We start from the raw sequence: 24,168 nt of genomic DNA on the forward strand, positions 1-24,168 counted from the left end.
GAGCCTTGTACATGCTAGACAAGGACTCTACCACTGAACTACACCCCATCTCCCTATTTCTTCATATGTCTTTGTTTCTGCATACAATCTTTATGAAAGTGTATGTAAAAACTGAATGTTTTAAGAGTATGTACAGATTAAGAACACTTTTTCATCAAAATTTCTAATGTTTTTAAGGTAGTCTCTTCTTTTGAAAAGAGAAATACACAGACACACACACACACACACACACACACACACACACAGACCATATATTTTTATTTAAAAGCACAAAAGCCAAAGCCACACTGTGTAAAAAAAGTAATTATGTTCCTGTTAATGCTTAGTGTATAGGCTACCGAGAATTCTTCTACAAACTAAAAAGCTTTATTTAATTCAGAGAAATTTAGGTTCTACCTGCACCAAATTGGCTTTTGTGTCTCACATTTCCTCTTAAGTAACTCATAGACTTTTAGAGGTTAAATGAATTTTAAAAAACAAACCTGGAAGTAGTTCCAATTACTGAGCAAAGTTACTCAAACAACTTAATCATTTACCCTCTAGCAATAAACACATGCAATATCCACCTGTGTAAGGAAATAATATACTTCAGATTTAAAACTATTTACAGCTAACATCGATCAATATTGAGCTCCATAGGTATGGCAAGGAAGTACTAAGTTTTACCAGGACATTTCTCATTTCATTCTTTTAAATAAGGACAATCCACTAATCATAAACTTCAATGGAATTTAGTTTTTATACAGGCTGATAAGATTTTTTACAATAGGTTCAAAATGAGAAGAAAACCTTTTGCCTTAATCCCTCCCTCGCTTCAAGTTTAAAAATGTGGTTACAGTCACTAAAGTTCATCCAGAAGTGTGACCATTGGCCCTGCCTTTAGAGAAAGGTCAAGGGAGCAGGCAAGTACACACTGAGCACAAAATAATAAGGCACCACAGTCAGTGGTGAGGAGAAGAGAGAATTCAAGAGAGGTTTGGAAAAAGAAGGCCAGGGAAGGTTTCATATGACAGAAAGGGCTCAAAATGGATGGTATAAAATGGGGAAGATGTGACCAGAATATAGAATAACTGTGCAGACACTGTCGACTGCCTACCAACCACTTATTCATGCCTTCTGGGCAGATCCTGACTTTGTTCCTGTATCTCCTCCTTCACATGACTCAGCTCTGTGAATAAATACCAACTGGTCTTAATCAATCATGCTGGTCCCATTACAGGAACTGGTTTAGGGGTAGACCTGTGGCCCTAGTTCTGGTCAATGAAGTAAGAGACGCATGGTGGGGGTTTCTGAGAAAGACAGCTTTCCTCCTAAAAGAGACATTAGAAGGCACGACCCTCTTCTCCCTCTGAATTCTCCTGTCTGAATGTATAAGAAGTGACAACAGCCATGCATAGCTCTTACCAAAGACATCAAACTCAGAAACAGGTTTTTGTTTGTTTGTTTGTTTATTTGTTTGAGACAGAGTATTGCTAGTAGCCAGCTGGCCTCAAACTCAAGATTTTCCTGCCTCAGCCTCCTGAATGCTAAGATTACATAGGTGCACTACCACACCTGGCAGAACCTAGGTCCTTGATGATGTGGATGAGCCACTCCACTAATCAGCCCTAGAATAGTTCCACCACCTTGTTAAGCAAGGTAATACATTTCTCACTGCTTAAGTCATTTTGAATTGAATTTTGTTACTTGCAGCTAAAAGTATCTTGACTAATTGTCTTACCAATAAACATCCTTCCTTTCTTATACAATACAGCACATGAGGCTTATTAAACATAGTATATTAAATACACAAAGACTAGGCAATGTTTCTAAAATTGCTGTTTATAACAACAGAGTAAACAGATACTTGAGCAGTAAGAAATTGATTACATAAAATGTGAAGCATCCAAATGATAACATATTACATATTCATTAATTATGGTAAAACCTAGCTCTAATAATATGGAAATATTATGACAACTATAGCATAAATGGTATAATATTCTATTTTTAAAAGAAATTGCATGCATGTGCTCAGAAACTCTGGAAGGTTATACAACAAGCTATCAAACAGGGTTATCTCTCAGTGTGAGATAATACATATTTATTCTTCCTTTTCATATCTTTCTATTTGTCCAGATTTTAAAACTGAGTAACCATTAATTTTATAATCTTGCTCTTTTAGAAATAAATCTAGCTTTTCTTAAGCAGTTTTACATTTTATGGTCATTTTTTTAAAGCCATATGTCTGTGATATAAATATTTCTAGTATTTCCAAGATGATCTGCTTTGAAGGAAAAAGATAGCCCAAACTAATAAATAGTGAACAGAGGAAAACAATGAACAAATCCAAAGTCAAAGTTTTTGTTAAAGTTTTAGCAACAACAACAAAAAAAACATATTATATTGAATAAGTGTGGCCTGAGTAAGAGTGGACAATATAGGAAAGAAATGACTTAGTCTACTTCCTTGATGGAAAATTTAATCATGCTTATAAGAAAACAAATACATTTTTCACTTACTTGTTATCACTACTATATTTAGCCAATGAACAAATAATCAGTCTTGATTAAAATAAATAAATGAACCAGCAAACTGGTTTTATTTGCTTCTCTACACTTTCTGAATCCCATGTCAAATACTTTAACAATGAACTTCTTGATTCTTCTGCTTGATTTCTCTTAGTTCTCTATTAAATTCTGGCTTTCTAAACCCAAATTTTGAGCATATCACATCTTTCATCACCTCCATTCCTGGCTGCTAAGCCCTACAGGACAAAGTTACAGATCCTGTTGGGTGTCACTACTTGAATTTGTATTATCTAGGCTTTAAATGGGACCTAACTATTCTACAATTCTTTGTTCATTTTAGATTGACACAATTAAAAATTTTCTGCTGTTGTGTCTAGTCACTAGATTCCAGTGGACTGTGATAACCATGATTTCTATCTGCCCTGCATGTCTTCCTCCTTTCTGTTGCTTGTTTTGGGGTAACACTTCTCCATAGACCTACTGGGGATAAGTCTATGACCCAGCTTAAACCATACTCTCCTACAAAGTGAATGGCTCAAGGACAGGCACAGGAGGCAAGCATGGCAATCAGAGCCCTCCTAGAAGTTTTTTGAAAGCAATAAAGAATACTATAGATATTCATTTAGGGTTTCAAGATGCAAAGATGTACTTGGGACTACTGAAGGTTCTATTTCCCACTCTACGGAGACACTGTTTGCAGAAACACAAAAGTAGAGATAATCAAAGGCAAGAAATGAAAAGCATGAGAAAACTCTCATATCTTTCAAGGCCCAAGATCCAGTATAATCTGAACCAACTCCCCCTCTGGACCTTCTAGTCCTACATGATTCAATAAATCCTCGATTAAGCCTCAATTGGGTTTCTGTCTCTTAAACACAGTGAACTCCTGTCATATACAGTATACGGTTCTAGCTTTATCTACTCTTCAAAACCCACAAGCCAGGTGGACACTGGTGACTCATACCTGTAATCCTAGCTACTCAGGAGGCAGAGATCAGGAGGATCATGATTCAAAGTCAGTCCAGGCAAAAAGTTCAAGAAACTGTATCTTGAAAAAAACCCATCACAAAAAAAGAAAGAAAGAAAGAAAAGAAACAAAAAGAAGCTCAAGGTGCAGGCTGTGAGTTCAGGCCTCAGTACCACAAAAAAAAAAAAACAAAGAAAAGAAATAAAAAGAAGCCACCTAGCAGTCCCCAAATGCCTATTTCTGAATGACCTTTCCTCCCAAGTTACTGTCACCACCCTACTGAAACATACTTAAAGAAGACAAGATCTTTTTTGACTATCTGGCCATGAGCATCTCTCTCCAGCATGTCACTGTCGATCCCTAATTTCTTTGTGAAAAGTCTCTTCTGCCACTGCTCCTGGGGCAAAGTTCTGCCCTAGTTCTCCTCTGGCATTTGGTCTTCTTCCCACACTCTGACTTAAGTGTTTCCCATGGAACTGTCTTTGGCCTTCTTCCCTTTTCTCCTGCCCTCTTCTCCCTTGGCAAGCATTTTCAACCTAATGGTTCCAGTAATCACCTTAAAATAAAAGACTCCCAAACCTATGCCCATGAATCTCTATTCTGGACTCTGCCCTTACATTTCTAGATATCCCTACCTATATCCCTCGTGAACTCAACATGTCTACTTAAAACTGCATTTAATGTCTTCTCTTCGGGAATAAGCTTTTTTCTGTATTGTCTCTAATTCTGTCAAAAACACCACCACACTCCTGATAATCGTGTTATAGATGTTACCCCTGTTGTCCCACCTGAGATATCCGCTTGATTCTATTTCCATAAAATCCTTTCCATAGGTTCCTTCCTCCCTCTTACTCCTTCTTCTCTGCCTTAATTCACATTCTCGTAATTCTCTGACTTTTCAATTCCAAGCTCTCTGCTACAAGATTACATTTATTGGAGGCCCTATCTGATCAGTTATCCCCTAGCTCAAAAGACTTCAATAGTCACTTAGGAGTTTAAACTCCTAAACTTCATTACTCTGCCTAGAAAGGTCTGGCCTCAAACTCCTTTCAAGGTTTCTTTCCCATACCCTGCTTTCAAGAATTCAATACCGTAACCAAACCTAACATTTTCTCTCCCCATCCCAGTCTGTCTCCTTATCTTTGCTCATGCTCCTTTGCACATCTCTTCATGAATAACTCCTACCATCCCTCAAGGCTCTCCAGAAATGCCAACTCTTTGATGAGGTCTTCTTTAATCTTTCTTGCTAGAAATAATTTCCCTTCTCCTTTGAACTTCCATAGCCAGAGCATACTGTTTCTCTCCCTTGAAGGCAAGAATTTCATTTAATTCAGTGCTTTAGCTGACAGAAGTTTGTTAAATTAATGACTAGTCTAGTAAATCTTTCCTCACCTTGTTTACGTGTACAGGGGCATAGTCAGACCTAGGACAGACACCAGGCCCCATTACTAATGAGCTCTGAAATCTTGGACATGTTTCTTAGTAAGGAAGAAACTTAGCCTCCTCATCAGCAAAATGGGAATAAATATGGCTTACAGAGTTTCATGGGTTAAAACAAAATTTACACAAGAATGTTCTAGAAGGGCCTTTCTAGCACCTATTAGGTCCCAATTAGTGCCAAGTTCCTTTTCCATTTCTCCTCTTTCACCCTTACTCTCTAATCTGAGAACTCCCCAAATGACCCTTTTGAGGAAATGGCGTGAATCAGACAAGTGACACACCTCCATGACCTCACTATGCAATAGTAAGGGTAGTAATCTTCACTACAAAGTAGAACAAGAGAAAGTTTCCAAACAGTGTAATACTTCTAACTGTTAAATATGACCAGGGCAACTAAAGAACTATTTGCTATATCTGGGAAATTACTGCAGTTGATAGAGCTTATCTGGAAGGCTTCATCAAGGGAGTAAACATTAAGTCAAATGTTAGTTTGGAAACAAAGGCAATTCTTTGTAAGTACAATATTAGAAGAAAACAATAGGTAGCTGCTTTCTCTAGCACTAAACAATCCAGTAAGGCTATTTGACAATAATTCGTTTTACATATCTAAAACTTTTTTACAGTTCCTACCTGAACTAATGGAGATAATTAAAATTGCTCAAATCTGATGAAAGGAAATTATTTTAGGATAAAAAAATAAGAATGGCAGTCAACATTTATTGAGAGTGTATTATATTATGTGGTAAAAACTTACTAGAGTATTTAATGCTCACATGCTCCTTTGAGGAGATAAAATTCATTATTATGGATTTAAAGATGTGAACATGGAGGCTTTAAGAGAGATAGAAAACCTAACTGTGGTCATATAACTTGTATTTGATTTTTTTGGGAGGGGGGCATAAGGTGAGACAGGGATTTGAAGTCAGTTCTTTGCATTTGCAAAGCAGGTGCTCTACCGCTTGAGCCATGGCTCCAATCCATTTTACTATGTTTATTTTTTGAAGATGGGGTCTCATGAACTGTTTGTCCAGGCTGACCTTGAACTGTGATCCTCCCAATAGGATTTTAGACATGAGCCACAGGTGGCTTGTATTTAATTTTAAACCTCCCTGTTCAAATTATTTACCCTTTTGTAAAGTAGAGTTTCCATTAGAATTGTCCTGCAGATGAAAGAAAATGACAAGTAATCTGGAACCAGTACTTAAAGACCTATGCTTCACTTTATCATTATGAAGTCTTCCAAGTCAATTAAGTTTGAAAATGAATGGAATTATCCTAATCATAGAGTGTGTATTCAACAATAACTGACGGAGTGCCAACACTGGCAATGGCCTCTCCTGCTGTTGCCACATCTGACTAATGTTTACAAGGACTTTTCAGAGATAGCCTTTGGAAAAGTAGTTGATATTTCTTCTGCTATTTCTAACTAATTTGTTTTTACAACTTTAAATTTCAGCCATTCCCCCAAATGGTTACCAATGCCCTGATAAGTCTAAAGGAAAGCCAAAATCATCTGTGGTTGTATGCCAACAGGCAACAGATCCTATGTGTGCTAAATAAATGTTTTCCAAAAATTATGGCTCTCCTCTTATATTGCAAACTTATCCCCAAGCAAAATTACCTCCTCTCCAAGTAGTTCAAGAAAGAGAAAGATGGTCATGTCTATAATAATTAGTGAAATTTAACTTACCTCACATAGACATAACCTTTTATGGCCACGGAGCACTTTTATATAAATTGTCCAGTACTCCTCTAATAGAAGTCCTATGAGGTGTCACATTTTAAAGATTAGGAAAGTGAGGTACAAAAATCAAGAGACTTTCCCAAGACTTAAGAACCTTGAGAGTATTAAGTTAGGGGACAGAACCTGTGTTTTTGTGTTCCCAGAGAAAGGAGAGGGAAAAAAATTACTGAGTAACAATGGGTATGAGCTATAAAACTTTCCAAAGTAAGTTAAATGTGAAAATAAAACAACTGGCAACAATATTATCTCGTGTATTTAATGTACATTCAAAAAGTTAAGACGGAATTTTTCTCTAAGAATAAATATCCATTCCTCAGGGTGTTTCACAAAAACAGGGCTCTGGAAGCCTGACTTTAAGATCCAACAAAGCAAAATGCCAGGCACACAAACTTAAAAAAAGCCCTGAACCTCTTCAGCTCAGCTTCTCCCTTTGTAAAACAGGCTTTCCTCATAGTTACAAGAATGAACACAAATATAATATATATAATAACATATATGTTATTAACCATCATATGTTTATAAAATCTGTTAGGCCCCAAACAGATTGGTTCACAGTGTTGATTTACTGAGTAGTCTCAGTTATTGGCATCTAGTCATTCAAAACAAAAAAATCCTAGTCTCCTTCCTATTACTCACCCTATAAAATTAAACTCCTTCAGGAGAGAGTTTAAACCCCTCTGCTAAAAAAGATCTTGCCTCACCTCCTGACATTTCTATAGATTTACCCCTTAATCCTGTCATAACAAGCCACTTCAGGTATCCTGATACTTCTGAAATTTATACCTTCATGCTTTGTACATGCTACGAATTCTTCTTAGGGCATTCTTACTACTACTACCCTTCCTCAGCTGGCTAATTTCTATGTGTTCTGCAAGTCTCAGCAAAAGTGATTCTAGGAAGCCTTTCCCAATCCTACTTCTCAAGTAGTGCTTTAGGCTTCTGCTGACCCTACACACACTCTTTTTTTAACCACAATCTACAAAGTATTTGTTCCATTTCTCCCCCAACATTAATCAACTTTGTTCAACAGAACTTTCTGTAATGATGGAAGTGATCCTTTTCTGAGCTAGTACAGTAATCACCAAGCACAGATTGCTATCGAGCACTCAAAATGTGACCAGTGCAGGGCTGAGGATAGAGTGGCTCAGTGGTAGAGTACTTGTCTATCATGTGAGAGACCCTATGTTCAATCCCCAGCACTGCAGAGATGATAGATAGATAGAGATAGATAGATAGATAAAACACCTATAAAAAATGGCTAATTCAACTAAGGAACTAAGTTTTTAATCTTCTTTAATCTTAATTATTTTAAACCTAAATTTAAATAGCCACCTGCAGCTATTGGCTATGGTACTAGACAGCACAGATCTAGGGAGACATCAACTCTGAAAACAGGACGGTGCTTGGGTCTGTATCTCTAACACCCGCCACAAGATTTGGCATGGAGTATTCAGTATTTGTTGAAAGAATAAATTAATGCGCAAATACCTATAAACATATCCTTCAACATTTGATCAACTTTGTTCATTAGACCAACTATTGCTGGGAAGGGATTTTACCCAATATCCAGAACATTCTAGATCCCTATATCAAATTTGGCAAACCCTAGTCATATCTTGTAAAGAACACCTCATTAACTAACATAAAAAAAGCCCCTCAGCAAATCACTCATTTCTACTCGGGGCGTTCAGCTTCACAGTCACTCTTAAATGACTTCCAGATGACTTCTGGACAAATGGTTACACTGTTTATGAAATACTACAACAGTCATGGCAGCATCATTTTGGAATGTCAAAATCAACTAGACTGTACTGTAAAAAAAAAAAAAAACCATATTTTTACCATGTTTATATTAATATGGAAAATAAATTCCCTTCCATGCCTAAAATACTGCCAGAAAATTAAAGACTATTTTCAAATAGTCTTTAAAAATAACACTTGGCTCTCCTAACTGAATTTATTTTTGAAATCCCATACAGTATTTAACGTAGGTACACCAACCCAATTTAATGGGCTTCATTACTGCAATAGCAGAATAGAGAGAGAACATGACCTAGCTACAAAGAACTAGCAATCAAATTCAATTTGGTTCCAATTAAAAGTCTCGGTTGACAGAACTCATGAGGTTGACATATGCTTGGTCATTTGAGATGTTAAGAAATCCAAGATGTGAACTTCACAAAACAGAGATTAGACAGGTTTGACTTCATAGCTAGATCCTCCCCTACAAAATCCCTGAAAAGTATAACTGGCCGTCACAGGCATCAGTAAAGGTGGTCTACACAAAATGGCTCCATCCAGAACAAGGGGAACTTCTCCACTTCCTGTCTAGTGCATCACAAATCACACAGTGGTGACACAATGGCTGAATAACCACTTGTTAGTGTCCTTTCATTACATAATTACTTCTGTAAAAAGAGACTAATCCTAAAGTCTAAAACTACATGTGACAAAAATTAGAAAAGGGAAAGCATCTTAAAGCTTCATTAGGGGGGGTGAAGGTGGAGGTTTCAAATGAACATTTAATTCCTTTTTAAATAAATTTAAAATTTTAACTAAAAATTACCAATGTTGTTATAAAATAATATTCACTAAGAAAAAAATATAGAAGGCACAAATAAAATGCTGTATATAGTTATTCCTTCTATCCAAAGGTAACATTTGGCAAATATTCTACTGCTTTTTTTTTTATGGACTTTTAAAATAGCGAAATAAATACTAGTTAGCATTTACATAACACTCTGTGTCAAGCACTTAACATATATTAAGTATTCTGTATTCACCAAAATACTACAAGTGAAGGATTATTATTATCCACACCTTATAGACAAAGAAACTGAGCAGAGAGAGACTAAGTAACTTGACCCAGTTCACAGACTTATGACAAGGAATCTCTTCTGTTCAATTTTTGCTTTGGGATCATTATGTTCAACTAAATAGTGTGGGAAGAAAAAATTCCCCTTAACTTTAAAATTAAATCCTTAACTGCTATTTCAATACTCTGTCAGAGCTGGGAGAACAATCTCCATATCTTATTTGAGCCCTGTTCTTCATTCTAAGGGAGGGGCCAAGCTAAGATAGAAGACATTCACTGACTTGGATCTAATGCTCAACAGCTGGGGTGCACGGCACCATCTGTAATATGAATGTAGATTCCTTCAGGGCTGTATCTTTTCAAGGCTCTTAGTATCAAACTGTCATCTTACTACTTTCACAAACTACATAATCCATAAGCTTGGGCTTTAAAAAGCTTGTATTAACTTGATTTAAGTCTGGTTTTATTTTTCCACCAGGATTCTTAAAATAATGTACAGTTTCCAATTCATTTAAAAATGAAAGCTGTGTATTTTGATTATGGACTTCAAAAATATGTGCAGAGCACAACAAAAGGAAGATTAAAATAAGCTGAAAAAAAATTTCCCCAATACAGACTGTTCAAGTGAAAATGTGAGATACAACTGACCAGTTCAGAAACTTTCTGAGCGACCTGGTTGATGTCCCATCAACCCACCTCCAAGATCATCTGCAAATGGCCAAGGAAATCTATTATGGGCTTCTTTGCTTGCTGCTAGCTTGCTGTCAAAGCTGTCTGTGCATTATTACCCTGGAACACCTTGTGTTATTTTTTATGGTTCTGTTACCACACAGCAACTCCTTCAGCAACAATGGTAATTATGGAGAAGCCTCCTTATCTCAGGATCACACTGTAATTAACTTGTGTCACTGCAGCATTCAACTGCAGCCAAAAAACATGGCCTATGGAAGTAACATTTTTTAGTTCTTTCTTTCAAAAATAACTTTGGTATTTACACTGTGTAAAAAGTCAAGCATGTTTTCCCCCAAAAAATATGATTTCCTCTGCACAAAGCCCACTGAAACCTGAACAGGAAACATTAAATTATGTCCACAGCAAAAGCTTCCAAAGAAAATGGGTATAAAAACACATTTACAGGACTGGAGGTGTGGTTCAGGTAGTAGAGTGTCTGCCTTGTAAGCACGAAGCCCTGAGTTCAAACCCCAGTACACCCTAGAAAAAAATTTTAAAAGCCACATTCACAAATTTCTCAAAGTAATACTTACAGCTCTTCTAGAAAAGGAAAGTTCTTAAATGCATCTTCTGGTAGTTGAGTAATATTGTTCATACTGATATCCCTAGAAAAAAAAAGTGAGAGATATTGTTAACTAAGTGATATCAGTATTAAAGGAACTTACTTGGTGCTAATATTTCATACAGAAGCAAGAAAAATGTGCACAACAATGTATAAAGAATAGCCATGATTTGGTTTCAGAATATAATGCTCAGAAAAAAGTAGAAAAGTTAAATCTTTTCCCATAAATTATGCTCTGTGATTTAGAAATATTCCCAGAACCTGGAATTTCTCCCCTGAGTGTCCTTGGGAAAAAAAATGTCTCAAACTACCTACAATGAGGGGACCAGTGTGACTTCCCAGTAAACTGGTATTCAAATGCTGTTCTTGATGAAAAAAATAAACAAATACTCCAGCACTTGATCAAATGGATTTGCAGGCCAATGTTGCTTCTGATTGATTGTTAAGAACAATAAAAACATGTACTAGTCCTACCCAGTCATGTTTTCTTTAAAACGCATCAAAAGTCCTCCAAGTAAGAGCTGTAAGTGGATTTCATTTTTAGCCTATGAACAAATGCAGGCTAGAGACATGTGCATACATGATAGGTATGCAGTCCATTTCCAGTTTTCCCTTAGAGCATCCACAGAAAGAACTCACTCAACGATGTAACTCAACAATTAACTAGTTCAAACAGCTAAAAAAAAATAACTTTATTAATCATTCTACTCTTCCTTGGCAGCTCCCTTTGGATTGACTTTCTCTTCCATACTCCACTTGACATCAACACTGTGAAAGACTCAGTCACATTAACACAGTCTCAGAAAGGAAAGTCCCGGAATACACTGGGGTAAGTGGGCAACTCCCTCCACTTCCTCTCTGCCTCTTATCTGGCAGTGAATTCTGTGGCTGAGCCCTCTGGTCTCTCCTCGGCAGAAATGGCAATGAGATACCATATGTATTGGCATGAGAAAGCAAAAAAGAATTCAAGTACACACTCAAATGCAGACCAATGTCAGTCAATGACAATCAGAATATGTTATTGCTATCACTTCACTCAGGTAAAGATCTTACCTTAAGAAGAAGACACTTTCAGTACCCTGGGAGGAGAGCCCCTTCTCCTCACCTTTCCTCTCACCAAAATTTAGAAATGGAAATCACATCCCTTCTTGCTAGCCTTTACCAAGGCAAGTCTGGAAAATACCTTGGATCAAGAATAATAGGAACAGTAGTAGCAGGAACAAAGACTGCAGGAACAGCAGTCACCAAGATGGAACAAATGCGTGTAATGTATGACTGAAGGTAAAAATCTCTCTTTACTCATGGAGAAGCTGGGGCTTACTGTAATAAGATAACCTCTCCAAGACCATTCAACAAGGAAATGTGAAGGAACTGAGCTACAGAGTCCATGATCTTAACAGTAAACTATGAGCCTTCAAAAGTATTAATTGAATCCTGTTATTTTCTCCACAGCTAGTCAAAATATGAAGCAAACCCTGAGTCCCACCAAGGTTAAAAAGAAGAAGGAAAGGGACTAGCACTATAACTCAGTGGTAGAGCATATGCTTAGCATGTGTGAGGCCAGCAATTCCTAGCAAACCCCTCAAAAGGCAGGAGGGACAACACCAAGACCTTGACCTAATCATCAATGAATCCCAGTAAATATACTTTTACTTACAACTAAAAAAAAACCTATAAATAGCTTTAATAATTGAAAAATCAAAGCTCACATAAATTTCTCACAGCAAGAGACTTTCCTTTAAATGATCTTATGATCACATAAACCCAAAAGCACTCCAAAATTTTGTATCAATGAAAACAACTGAAAGCCCACTAAATATAAACTTAAAAGAAAAATAAAAAGAATATGCTTTTCAAGGAACTACTATTTTTAAACCCAGGCCCCAGTAATACTTTAGCTAGTAATTGTTATCCTTTGGGAAGGGGAGAGGAACCCTTTTGTTTTTCATAAACACTTTGGCAAAAATACTAGAAAAATTGCACCAAAATAGGGATTAGAAAAAGCAGGTTCAACTCCTACCACTGACATATGGTCAGTTTGCTGGGGGGGAGTGGGGAGGATGTGTAGCTAATGGGCTGTGTGGCTTCCTTGGCTGATGTTCTATTCTTCTGTGATTCTGTATAACCCCATGAATAACTGCCTTCTTGATGAAAACATACAAAGTTCATTTTACAGACTATTTCTGAAAAATTTACCATGATACAAAATGAAAAGACTAGTTTCCTTCATAAAACTATTGAGTCACCCCTCCTGAAAGCACATTGTCTCTCACCAATAAAATCATTCTTAAGAATACAATAAAACATTTAATTATATTGAAAGGCAAAGTAATAATCAGATATGAGTAAATAGTGATTCTGTAAAATATCCCATAATTTTGGCACTTTTTTAGTCATTCAAATGAAAAGAGAATGACTTCTTCAGATTCAGAAGAAACACTGACTTCCAGATGTTTTTAAATTTTTACACACTTTGGAGAAGTTCTCTCTTTACTGGTGTTTTCCCTCATATTTTCTGGGTTTCAGTTACAAAACACTTATGAATAAACTAAAAGAGATGTAGGGGGTGTACGAGATGTTATCTCCGGAGAAGCTCTGGAAACGTGGTTTCACAGTATAAGGTGGGTGGGTACTCATTTAAAATAATGAGGCTAATGATGATAAACAACCCACAGACAGTATTAAGAGCAGATTCTAGACCTGACATCACCAACCAACCCAAGGTAGTCAGACTTTATAAATAAGTAGTTAGAAAGGATGCTGGGGTGATGCATTAAACTACAACAACTTACAAATGGAAGCCCAATGCCAGTAATTACAAATATGTGAAGCTCATAAGCCACATGAATTATTAAAATACACAGGTAAAAGAAAGTTACTTAGAAAATCTTCAGCTAGAAGATGCTTCTGCAAATCAATACCTTCAAACTTGCAATCTTACAAGCAACATCATTAATTAAATCTAATGATTTGTCATCCTGGGCTCCTACCAAGAAATATATATAACAAAGAAAACAAAACAAAACAAAAATCATACAAGGCCAGAGCACTACCAAATCACAACATCTGTGAAGGGCACAAAAATCTCTGAAGGTCGGAGCACTACAAAGTCACAAACATCTCTGATAGCTTTACTCCAGCTATCCAGCTGGGCTTGAATAGCTAGACTTTAGACAGACCTCAGAGCCAGACAGACTTGGGTTAAGGTTAACTACCACTAGCTGTGATCTCTGGCTTGCTGTTATCTTTCTTGAGGCCTGTCTTCTTCATTTGTAAAACGTAGGCAAAAATGACTGAACCTTTTAGAGTACTGCGAAGATAAAACAATGTCAAGTCACATAAAATAAACTCATCATGCAATAGCCATTGTCTTACCATCATCTCTGCTTTTGCTAGTCCTAGAAGCCATCTATACTCAGTGGACCGAGACAGGACTAAGAGGAGGTCAAGCATCACATTGCCTTTCATGGCCTTCCCAGAAAGAAACCACTTTTACAGAAGAGGAACAAAAATGCTGGAGAAGACCTAGAATTGAGATTTGGTCTTAAATACTCACTGAAACTCCAGAATTCCAGGAGTCAAAGATTTTAAGCTGCCAGCACCCTTCAAGAATAAATACTTCATTTAAAAAATAAAAAAATTGAAGCCCAGTATTGGTAGTCATAAATTGTTAAAAAAGAAGTTACATTCTTATAGGAAATTTTTGGAAGGAAAGGAAAGTCAAGATCATTCTCAAAAAGATCAGGAGGACTACAAGCAGTTTAATGAGGATGCTGGGGATAGAACCTAGAACTTTGACATAGTGGGGCATATTTGTTTTCATAAAAGATTTCTTTGTAGTTCAATCTCTCAAGATACACCAATGAGGACAGAGTGTAAGTCTATATTTTACACTTACATTGTGCAATACTCCCAAATTTTTACCACAAAGATCAGAAATAAAAACCCTATTAACTCACTAGAAAAATAAACCTAAATGCCCAAACAACAGCAGTCACTGAATTTCAACATTAAAATTTAAAGGTTGCAATTGTTTAATTGAACCTGACAAATCTCATCTTTTTTTCCACCATAAAATTCACTAATGCTGAAGTATCTACAGAGTAGAGAAGATCATGTTTCAACAAGGTACCTTTTACAGTCCCTATAAAATGCTCCCCAAGACAGCTTAACCTGTTTGCTGGTGGCCATGCATGTGCTACTGTGGACTCCCATTGCATCCTCACTGGTCTTGGACTTCTGCCATAGCACTATTTAATTTTAAATACACTGTGACTGACCCAGTGTTATCTAAATATGAACAAGGCCTCCAACTTGTACTAGATAAAACTAGTCATACTGTCATATTGTTGATTATATCTGAATTATTTCCTGCCAGTTTCAAAAATCACTAAATCACATACAGGTTCTAGAGAACATAGGGTTCTTGAATGTGTTCTCTAGAAAAAAATGGGCATATAAATGTTGATAATGACCAAAAATAATACTTTCAGCTGGGTGTGGTAACATAAGCTTATAATTCCAGTGTTCAGGTAGCCAAGTCAGGAGGATCTTCAGTTCAAGGCCAACCCAAGCTAGAGTGAGACACTGTCTCAGAAAACCATAGGCTAGAGATATAGATAGATCAGTGGTGGAGTACTTGACTAGCATGTGCTAGGCCTGGGTTTGATCTCTAGCACCACAAAAATAAATAAATAAATAGACAAATAGATAAATAATACTCAGTGTCTTCAGTAATCAACCAGAAATGTCAGGTCAATCTCCAGTTAACAGATGTCTACAGTGACTCAAAAACAAAAAACTAAAACTAACTTTGAAAAATGCCTCTAGTGGAACAAATTTTAAGGGACGGTTTCTCTCATTCATAAGTAATAGAAATACAAATAACACCAAATTTCTACCAAAGCTTATGAAGAACCTAATTTCCTGACACTATTTCGTATCTTTGGGTAAGTCATCTCTTTTTTGCCCACATTTTTATAATAAAAAAGTAACCCATATTAATTTTAAAAGCCTAAAATACAGAGAGCAAACCATCTACAATATCTATAGCCATAGATAGCCACTGCAATGTTTCATGGGTATAATTACAGATTTTTTCTACAAATACAAAAATCATAAATTTGAACATGTCCATCTCTTGACACCTAAGAGTATTCATTTTCAAAATGAAAAAAAATCCTCTAAAAATATCTTTAAGTCAAAGAGTAAATAATGAAGTCTAATAAGTATCAATGCTATTTTTGGCAGCCTATACATCATGGAATGGGAACATCTTTGCTCTTGAAAGCTAAAAGGAATAAGAGGCTGCCTAAAGGTTTTCTTTATAAGAGAAAAAGGAGGTATCTTGTCATCTATTTAATAGCTATTTACAAAGTACCCATTATCTACACATGTGCAAGACACTGTGCTAGGATGGTGAGCTTTTATACCAAAAAATATGCTGCCAGTTGGTTTGTTTTGTTTTTGTTTTAATATCCAACACACCACTCCATTCTTAACTTGTTATTAAGATACTGTGGAAACATTCAACTAAGTTTAACTTTTGAAAAACTGCATTGTTGCATCTTGAAAATAAGAAATGCCACATATTCATGAAGATCCTGTTGTTTATATTGCTCCAGAGAGATTTTTCTGACTCCTAGAATCCAACTAAATGTCACAATAGACACTCTTCTACTGTCTTGTGCAACACTTCTACTACAAACAATTTTGGTAAGCAGTATAAATTGGCTCCATGCTATCTGGCATCTTCACTGGTATTTCAAGTACCATGGCCCAGTCCTTCCCGGAGGAAGGAATCTAAAACCTGCTTCTTTGCAGTCTTCAATCCTTAAGAGGATAGTCACTACAACAACCATATTAACACTTAACATATTAACATCAGCAAGTGGCTGATGCCTGTAATCTGAGCTACTTGGAAAACTGAGATCTATTGCAGTCCGAGGCCAGCCTGGGAAAAATGAAAGCAAGACCTTATCTCAAAAATACCCAATACAAAAAAGACTGGTGGAGTTGCTCAAGTAGTAGAGCACCTGCCTAGCAAGCGTAAGGCCCTGAGTTCAAACCCCAATACCGCAAAAATAAATGCACATGTAACCCAAGCAAAATGTATTGGAGGTGTGGCCTAAATGGTAGAATGCCTGTTTTGCAAGCACAAAGTCCTGAGTGTAAACCCCAGTCCCACCAAAAAAAGTGCAAATTTTATATAACTTAAGCCTCAATACTTGTGTTATCTTTGATAAATGAGAGCATATAGAATAGAACTTCTTCACATTCCTCCCATAGGAAAAAGTAATTTATCCTGTTTATGGGTGTTCTCTCCAAGCCAGATACAACCAAAAGCATGATACACAGCACTGACTTGAGAATCAGGAAGGCTGGGGTTCTTTTTCTGGATTCCCCTTCCCTATCAATTTGCATGAGGACACTGTCTCCTAATATAGGTGTCTCTTTATCAAGCACCTATATTAGGTTTGTGGTCTGTGTCCAGAGACACATCAGACTTAGTCTTCCACCCTCAAGAGCTTTATAAGGGAGGTGGCAGAAATCTATTCAGCTGATAGCAACCACTTAAAAAAAAAAAAAGGAATAGAATGAACAGCAGCTATCAAAGTTAATTATACCACATATAAAATTAAGTACTGCTTCATGACAATTATTTAGATTTACATATTATGTAAACATATTACATATTATTGTATTACAATGTATGTTATACATACAATAAACACATATACACACACTTATATAAATGTATGTGGTCATGAACCCTGGGTTCATAGTTTAAAAAAAAAGAGCCTCTGAGCTAAGGTACTGGTATCTTGAGGTTTTCTAGGAAGAGGGAATATCATGTGTGAAAGCTGTGAAAGTAAGATTGAGTGAGATAAAACCAGAGTAGCTAAAGAGATAAAACCATCAAGGAATTAGAGAACTGTAAGTAGTATGGTCCCCCCAAAAGATATAACCACCCAGAATTCAAGTATTACATGCAGTATGACTACAAATGACAAGAGAAGCTACCAAGCTGAGCAGAACATCCATCCCCAAGGCATTACAAGTGACCCTGAGAAATCAGAACTCGAAGATCATGGGTGCTTCAGCATGTTAAGTTTGCTGTAGAAAGATCATTCTGGAAGGTATGTTTGACAGTGGGGCAAAAGCTAGAAAGAAAGCTGAATTTCAGCTTTTGCTACTGTAAAACATTTTGTACTCACTAACTTCTAAGGCCCTTTCCAAATCCATCATTATGACTCCCACTTTGGCATTCCTGATGCTGCACATTCCATGCATAATTAGTAGAAAATAAGAAACCCTCAGATTCATGTTTTTCCTATCTGAATGTGTAAGCACATTTGCTTGTGTTAGCAAGTGTGTGAGGACAGACTTAAACATACCCCCTTCAAAATTACAAGATTTCAGCAATTAAGAAGGACGCATGACTTCATTTCCAAAGGTAATACTCTATGCTGTCATTGTTTATACTGTTGATGAAGCAATACAGCCTAGAAGACACTTAAGGCTGTGTTCTCCAGGGAGATGCAAACCTGACAAGTTACAGAAGAGAGTGAATAAAACACTGATACATAAATACCATGACACAAGAAAAGGCATGTGTAACTTCAATGGCATGTTCTCAAAAGGCTAACTTTAAAAAATAGAACTAGCTGGAGGAGTGGCTCAAGTGGTAGAGATGCTGCCTAGCATGTGTGAGGCCCTGAGTTCAAACCCCAACAACAATAAATAAATAAAACTATTTAGGCTAATTCAATATTTTCTAATAGTAAAAGAAACTCAGCTTCTTTTTTGTTTGTTTTTCTTTTCTGTCTTTTTAAACAGCAACTAGTCTTCAAACGGGATGTCTTCTAAAGAAAAAAATATAAAATGCTCTAATTCTGGAGCAATGTGTATTAAATAGCAAATAAAAATGAATGCAAAAAAAACAAAAGAACACTATTTTCTATAATGTAATTAAGTACCCAGCCATCTGGCAACACACAGAACAGATAAGGGTTAAATTATAATATTCCTATTTTTTTCCTACTTAACGGGTGTTCTCAGGCATTCTCTGGGTGTCAACAGCTGTTCTGGTAACCCTGTGATGACAAAACAGTGTTCATTACCAGCCAAGACACACAGACAAAATGCTATTTCAATAGACCATTTCACATCAACAAGAAGTATTGTAAGGATTATCGTCTGGGCAGATTGCAAACACTCAATTACTTCATCCTAGCAGACAGAATGCACTATTCATAAAGAAACCAACCCAACAGCATGTATTATGGTAAATATTCTAATTAACTAAATGGTTTATGCTTTTTTATGGCTACACTTATTAACAGGACTGATAGGAAAACATTACTTCATGGTCCTTGCTTTCAAACATGCACTCCCACAGTAACTTCTGTTTAGATGCGTACTTTTTAAACTTCAGCTCACAACCAATTAATGGATTACGAAATCATTTTAATGGGTCATGGCCAACTTTTTAGAAAAAAGCTGAAATAAGAAAGAATAGAACAGAAAAGTGGCAGACAGCATCAAACACAGTAAAGGTAAGTATTGTTTCAGGAATTTTGCTTTAACAAGTATATGCATCTCTCTTCCTGACTGCAACGTCTAAATGCCCTGTCTTAGCCTCAAGTTCTTCTGTATGGTCAGGTCCATAAATTCAAGCAATTGGCCATTCAAACCAAAACTTTCTAGTCCTTCATCTAAACTGACTCAAAACCCTATAGCTGCTCTCCCAGCACTTCAAGGCAGATCCAATGGATTTAGTACCCTTTAGTATTCCTTTACTTTTGTCTGCACTTTAGTACATTCATATTCTAGTGACATCAGCTCTCTAAACGTAAAACCCTAGAAACAGTATGAAAAAATGCCACTGAGATCCACAGGGACTTTATTATACTATAACTTTCAACTGTTTCAATAGAACTAGTGATAAAGCTGAGCTAGCTAAATTTCCACTCTGCTAGCTTGGGCTGTATTGAGGTTTCTAGAATTATATAACATCATGACACTTTTTCACTTACTGGGCATAAATGTTTATAAATAACCTTGATAAAACTGTCCCAGTTAAAGTAATGAATTTAAGGTTTAAAAATAAGAAAAAAATTAACAAAACCCCTATACTTCAGTAAATCCCTTCTAATGACCCAAATCCAAGGGGACCTCTCAATAAGCAATGTTTTACATCCAATAATTGGCTGGGGCAGGAGAGGCTTTTATTTCCAAGACACTGAGGCACTGACCTCATTATGTTATGGCAAGAGGAAAATTCTAAATGATGAGGTGGTCTATACCCTGAAGGCCAGCTGCCAACGGTCAAGGCTAAACTCAAAGCATACTCTGGGATTTCACCATCCCCATAATGCAGGCTTGTGGAGCAATCACTTTCCTTTAGGCCAGGAGGCATATAAAACACCCTTCCCAAACAAAAAAATGCATACACACACACACACACACACACACACACACACACACACACACACACACACACACTCCTCTCTCTCCTCCCATCTCCTTTCTCCCTCCTTCCCTATCACCCCTCTGATGTCCATTTTACAAAAGGCTTATAAAATATATTCTATCCTTTCAGGGATGATTCAAAATTGCAACCAGGTTGAATGACTCAACTATTTCTATTAACTATATGACAACAGATATTGATAATGATGGCTTATAAAAAGCTATTCATGATATTTCCTTGGGAATGACTTACAACTCATCAAAATCATGAGTGATTTATTCAGTATAAAAGAGGTTATGTAATCAAATCACAGCAAGGTCCTGAACTTGTACAAGCAAAAAATTCTCAAACCTGGTTTGTAATACTCTTGAACAGCTCCACTTGTGCCAAGTCTTTAAGTTTTAAAAAGTCCCAGAAAATAAACTAAAAACCCCTCTAATTCCTTTGAATTTCTGCAGTCAATATGGGCAATATGGTTCTTCATCTCCTGCTCTAGACAGAAAACTCTGCTTTCTTTTTAAGCAAGTTTCATGGTGGTACATTGGTTTCTGTCTAGAGAAAGATTACTTTATAACATTCACCTGAAAAAAATCTCTCATTCCTATAGTTGACTTGATGGTTTGATTGAAGCAAGTTTTATTAGTAAGTTGGTAGGTAGAAAAGAAATAAGGTCTGAGAAAATAAACTTCTGCCAAGCATGGTGGCACACACCTGTATTCCCAGGTACTCAGGAGGCAGGGATCCGGAGGATCATAGTTGAGGCCAACCCAGGCAAAAAGGTAGGGAGACCCCATATCAACCAATAAGTCAAGCATGATGGTACACATCTGTGGTCACAGCTGCATGCAGGAGACCTAAGTAGGAAGATTATAGTCCAGGACAAACCCAAACAAAAATGTGAGGCGTTATCTGAAAAACAACTAAAGCAAGCAAGGGCTAAGGATGTGCCCCAAGTGGTCTATTGCCTTGGTAGATTGTTAGGACAAGTGGGAGGACCTGAGTTCAAACCCCAATGCTGCCAGAAAAAAAGAAATGAAATTCAAGGAAGAAAATACCTATTTCCTGGATCCCCAGCAAAAACAAGTACACACCTCTGATTGGCATACACACACACACACACACTATAAACTGCTTAATTGTAATTAGAGAAAGGGAGAAAGGTCAATTCAGATACCAATAAACAGAGTGAAAACACATTCTGGCCTGGTACAATCCTGGTTTACACTTATTGTACCATCATAAATTGTTAATATTGTGCCTTTTCACTCTCAAAATTAACCTAGTTTGGATGATAAATGAACTGATCATCCCATTAACAGAAACAGGAACAGTTGATAGATGTAGGATGGGTTGTGACAGGAAGAGGTAAAAGTTGTGGGTTGGATCATCTTGGGAAAAAGGCTTGAATAAAAGAATACTTCCTCATCTGAACACTGTTATGATTCTAAGAATAACATGGAAAACAATTATCAAGCATCTGTATAATTTTCAGTATCTCTTCAACCAATTTCCTGTTCCTGCACCTGGACTCATGCTCCATTAGGGTAAGGTCTATATTTTGCTCACTGTTTTTATACCAAGACTCTAGCACAATCTCTGGTCACACTGTTAAACAAATGGCATGCCAGACACTACATTAAATGCTTTACATAGTAATCGTAGTACATGCCTAGCACTTCCAAAAAAAACTAGGCTTGGCAATTGTCCACACCTCTAAAGGAAGTCAAAAGGCTGACTGAGGAGCAACAAAAAGAAGGACACATAAAATATCTCCTTTACAAGTGATGCCTGATTTGTTCCTTGGATAGACACTTAAGAACCAGCATTTCTCATGGACAGCAGAGTGTCAAGGACAGATTTCCTCCCCACATCTATTGCTATAACCAAATAATAACCTTACATGCAAACACATTTGGGGACAAGCAAGAAACAGAGAAAGGTTTTCATTTAAATATAAGTTACTGGATTTAAAAATAGCTTGAGAGGATTAGTGTAAAATTGGATATCAGTAAAACTAATTTTTCTTCCTCAAAATTTCAAAACACAGGCTTTATCCTATAAATAGCACCTCACAGAACCACTGAACTAGAAAGCATAGTGGCTAAGAGTTTCACCCCAAACCAGACCAAGAGCCTACTCACTCACTAGCTGTTAGACCCTGGGCAAATCCCTTAATCCTCTGTTTCTCAGTTCCTACAAGTATAAATGGGGATAACAATTCTCTCTTATGAGCATTACTGGGAGAATTACATGATAAGACCTCTGGTCAGTGCTGGGCACGGAAACTATCCATTATAATTTTTCCTATTACCATCACCAGCCAACCACCATCTCATCTACTCTCATTTTAATATTGAGACAACTAAGATGCAGAAGCATTAAATAATTAATTACTTAAGAATAAAGATCAGAATCCAAATGACAAATACCAGTTCAGGATCCTTTCTACTGTCTTAAAATTAGACTGTATTGCAGTAATATTTTAGACTTATTATCTAGAACTTCAGAAAACAATTTTCACAGAATGTGACAAATGGTACTTAGACTATAAGGTTAACAGGTTAGAGTCAGCTGAATCCCACACTATATAAATGAATTAATGTTACCATAAATAAATAAATAAGAAACAGTACCATTTGCATTTAACAAAATGCATGAAATCTCTTGTCACTAAGAATACTGGTCTTTGAAGAAGTTTAAGTTAAAAATAAGATAACATTTCTAATGTGGAATTCTATACACTTTTAAAGGGGTTAATGTGTTGATGGCGATAGGTTTAGTTTTACTTTAAAAACCTTCGTGGTTGTTGATCAGCAAATCCTCTGATGGGAGAAGTTATATCCAAGCGAGAGAAGTAGTGAAGTAAAGAGGTAAAGTGAAGTGTCCCCAGAGCTGAAGAACAGCTTGCATGAAGGTGAATCCAGAAGACAGAGCCATCCAGGAAACAGCAAGCGGACAGTACTAACTGATAGGGGGCACATATGTACAAATGCAGGCTGGGGTCATTTACAACTTACAAAAATAAGACAGCCTCAGATTACAGAGGTCACTAGATGTCCATGATAAAGGGTTTGAGGGTGGGAACAAGAAGCAATGGGTGATTTTTTTTAAGAAACATAAACAAGGAAGTCTTCTTTCCAAAGAAATTTTGGTGTAGGGGCACAATTTTCCCATTCTCTACACATTTAGCACTTTTGCTGAACTTCTACATTGGCACTCTTCTCCTGGTTCACAACTGAATAATATTAGCAGTGGCCCCACAAAATTGATAGCAATATGAATATTCTAAGAATGTTAGTGAGGTTATTCATGATGTTACATAGAATTCCCTTTATCAGAGCCCTTAGGGAAAGAGTTCTCTCTGATATCAATTCCAATAATAACTGTATTTGTATTGCACAATGAGTCCTCCTTAACTGTGGACAACGTGGAATGGTAGAAATGGATACTCTTTCCTTCTTTCATTAGCTACTAAGATTCTCTGAACCATACTGGCCTCAAATGCACACCTTAGGTGGGCAGCTTCAGTTATTCCTATCCTCAATTTATCTGTTCTTACTCTATTTGAGAGGACTATCTCTCTAGTCTTCTCTTCCATATATTTTATATTTTATCTCACATATTTTTTGGTCGGCTATCTTGAATTCTTGTCAGAATACAGTGGATACTAGTATCTTGTGAGCATTCTCTATGTGCTTGGCATATATAAACCAAAAAATGCACACATTCTGTAAAGTAGTACAAAGGGGAAATTATAAATTAAGAAGCTTGGGTCTGAGGATGTAGCTCAGTGGTAGAGTTGCTTGTCTTGCATGCATGAGGCCCTGGGTTTGAGCCCCAGCACAAAAAAAAATAAAAATTTAAAGTAAGGAAGTGAAAGGAATAAAAGTAATAGGAAAGTGTCAGGTCTACTAGCTCACAGT

General features: G+C 36.7%; 1 protein-coding gene across 2 annotated transcripts in view; it reads right to left on the reverse strand.

The window, feature by feature from the left end:
- The window catches only part of Lgr4 (leucine rich repeat containing G protein-coupled receptor 4), a 92,628-nt gene that overhangs the window by 33,554 nt on the left and 34,906 nt on the right, over positions 1–24,168 (reverse strand). For both annotated transcript variants that reach the window (XM_020177312.2, XM_074043167.1), the window contains exon 2: positions 10,742–10,813. In XM_020177312.2, coding sequence (XP_020032901.2) covers positions 10,742–10,813 — 72 coding nt within the window. The remainder of the gene's footprint in view (positions 1–10,741; positions 10,814–24,168) is intronic.

The sequence above is a fragment of the Castor canadensis genome, chromosome 1 (assembly GCF_047511655.1).
Source record: "Castor canadensis chromosome 1, mCasCan1.hap1v2, whole genome shotgun sequence".
Lineage (NCBI taxonomy): Eukaryota > Metazoa > Chordata > Mammalia > Rodentia > Castoridae > Castor > Castor canadensis.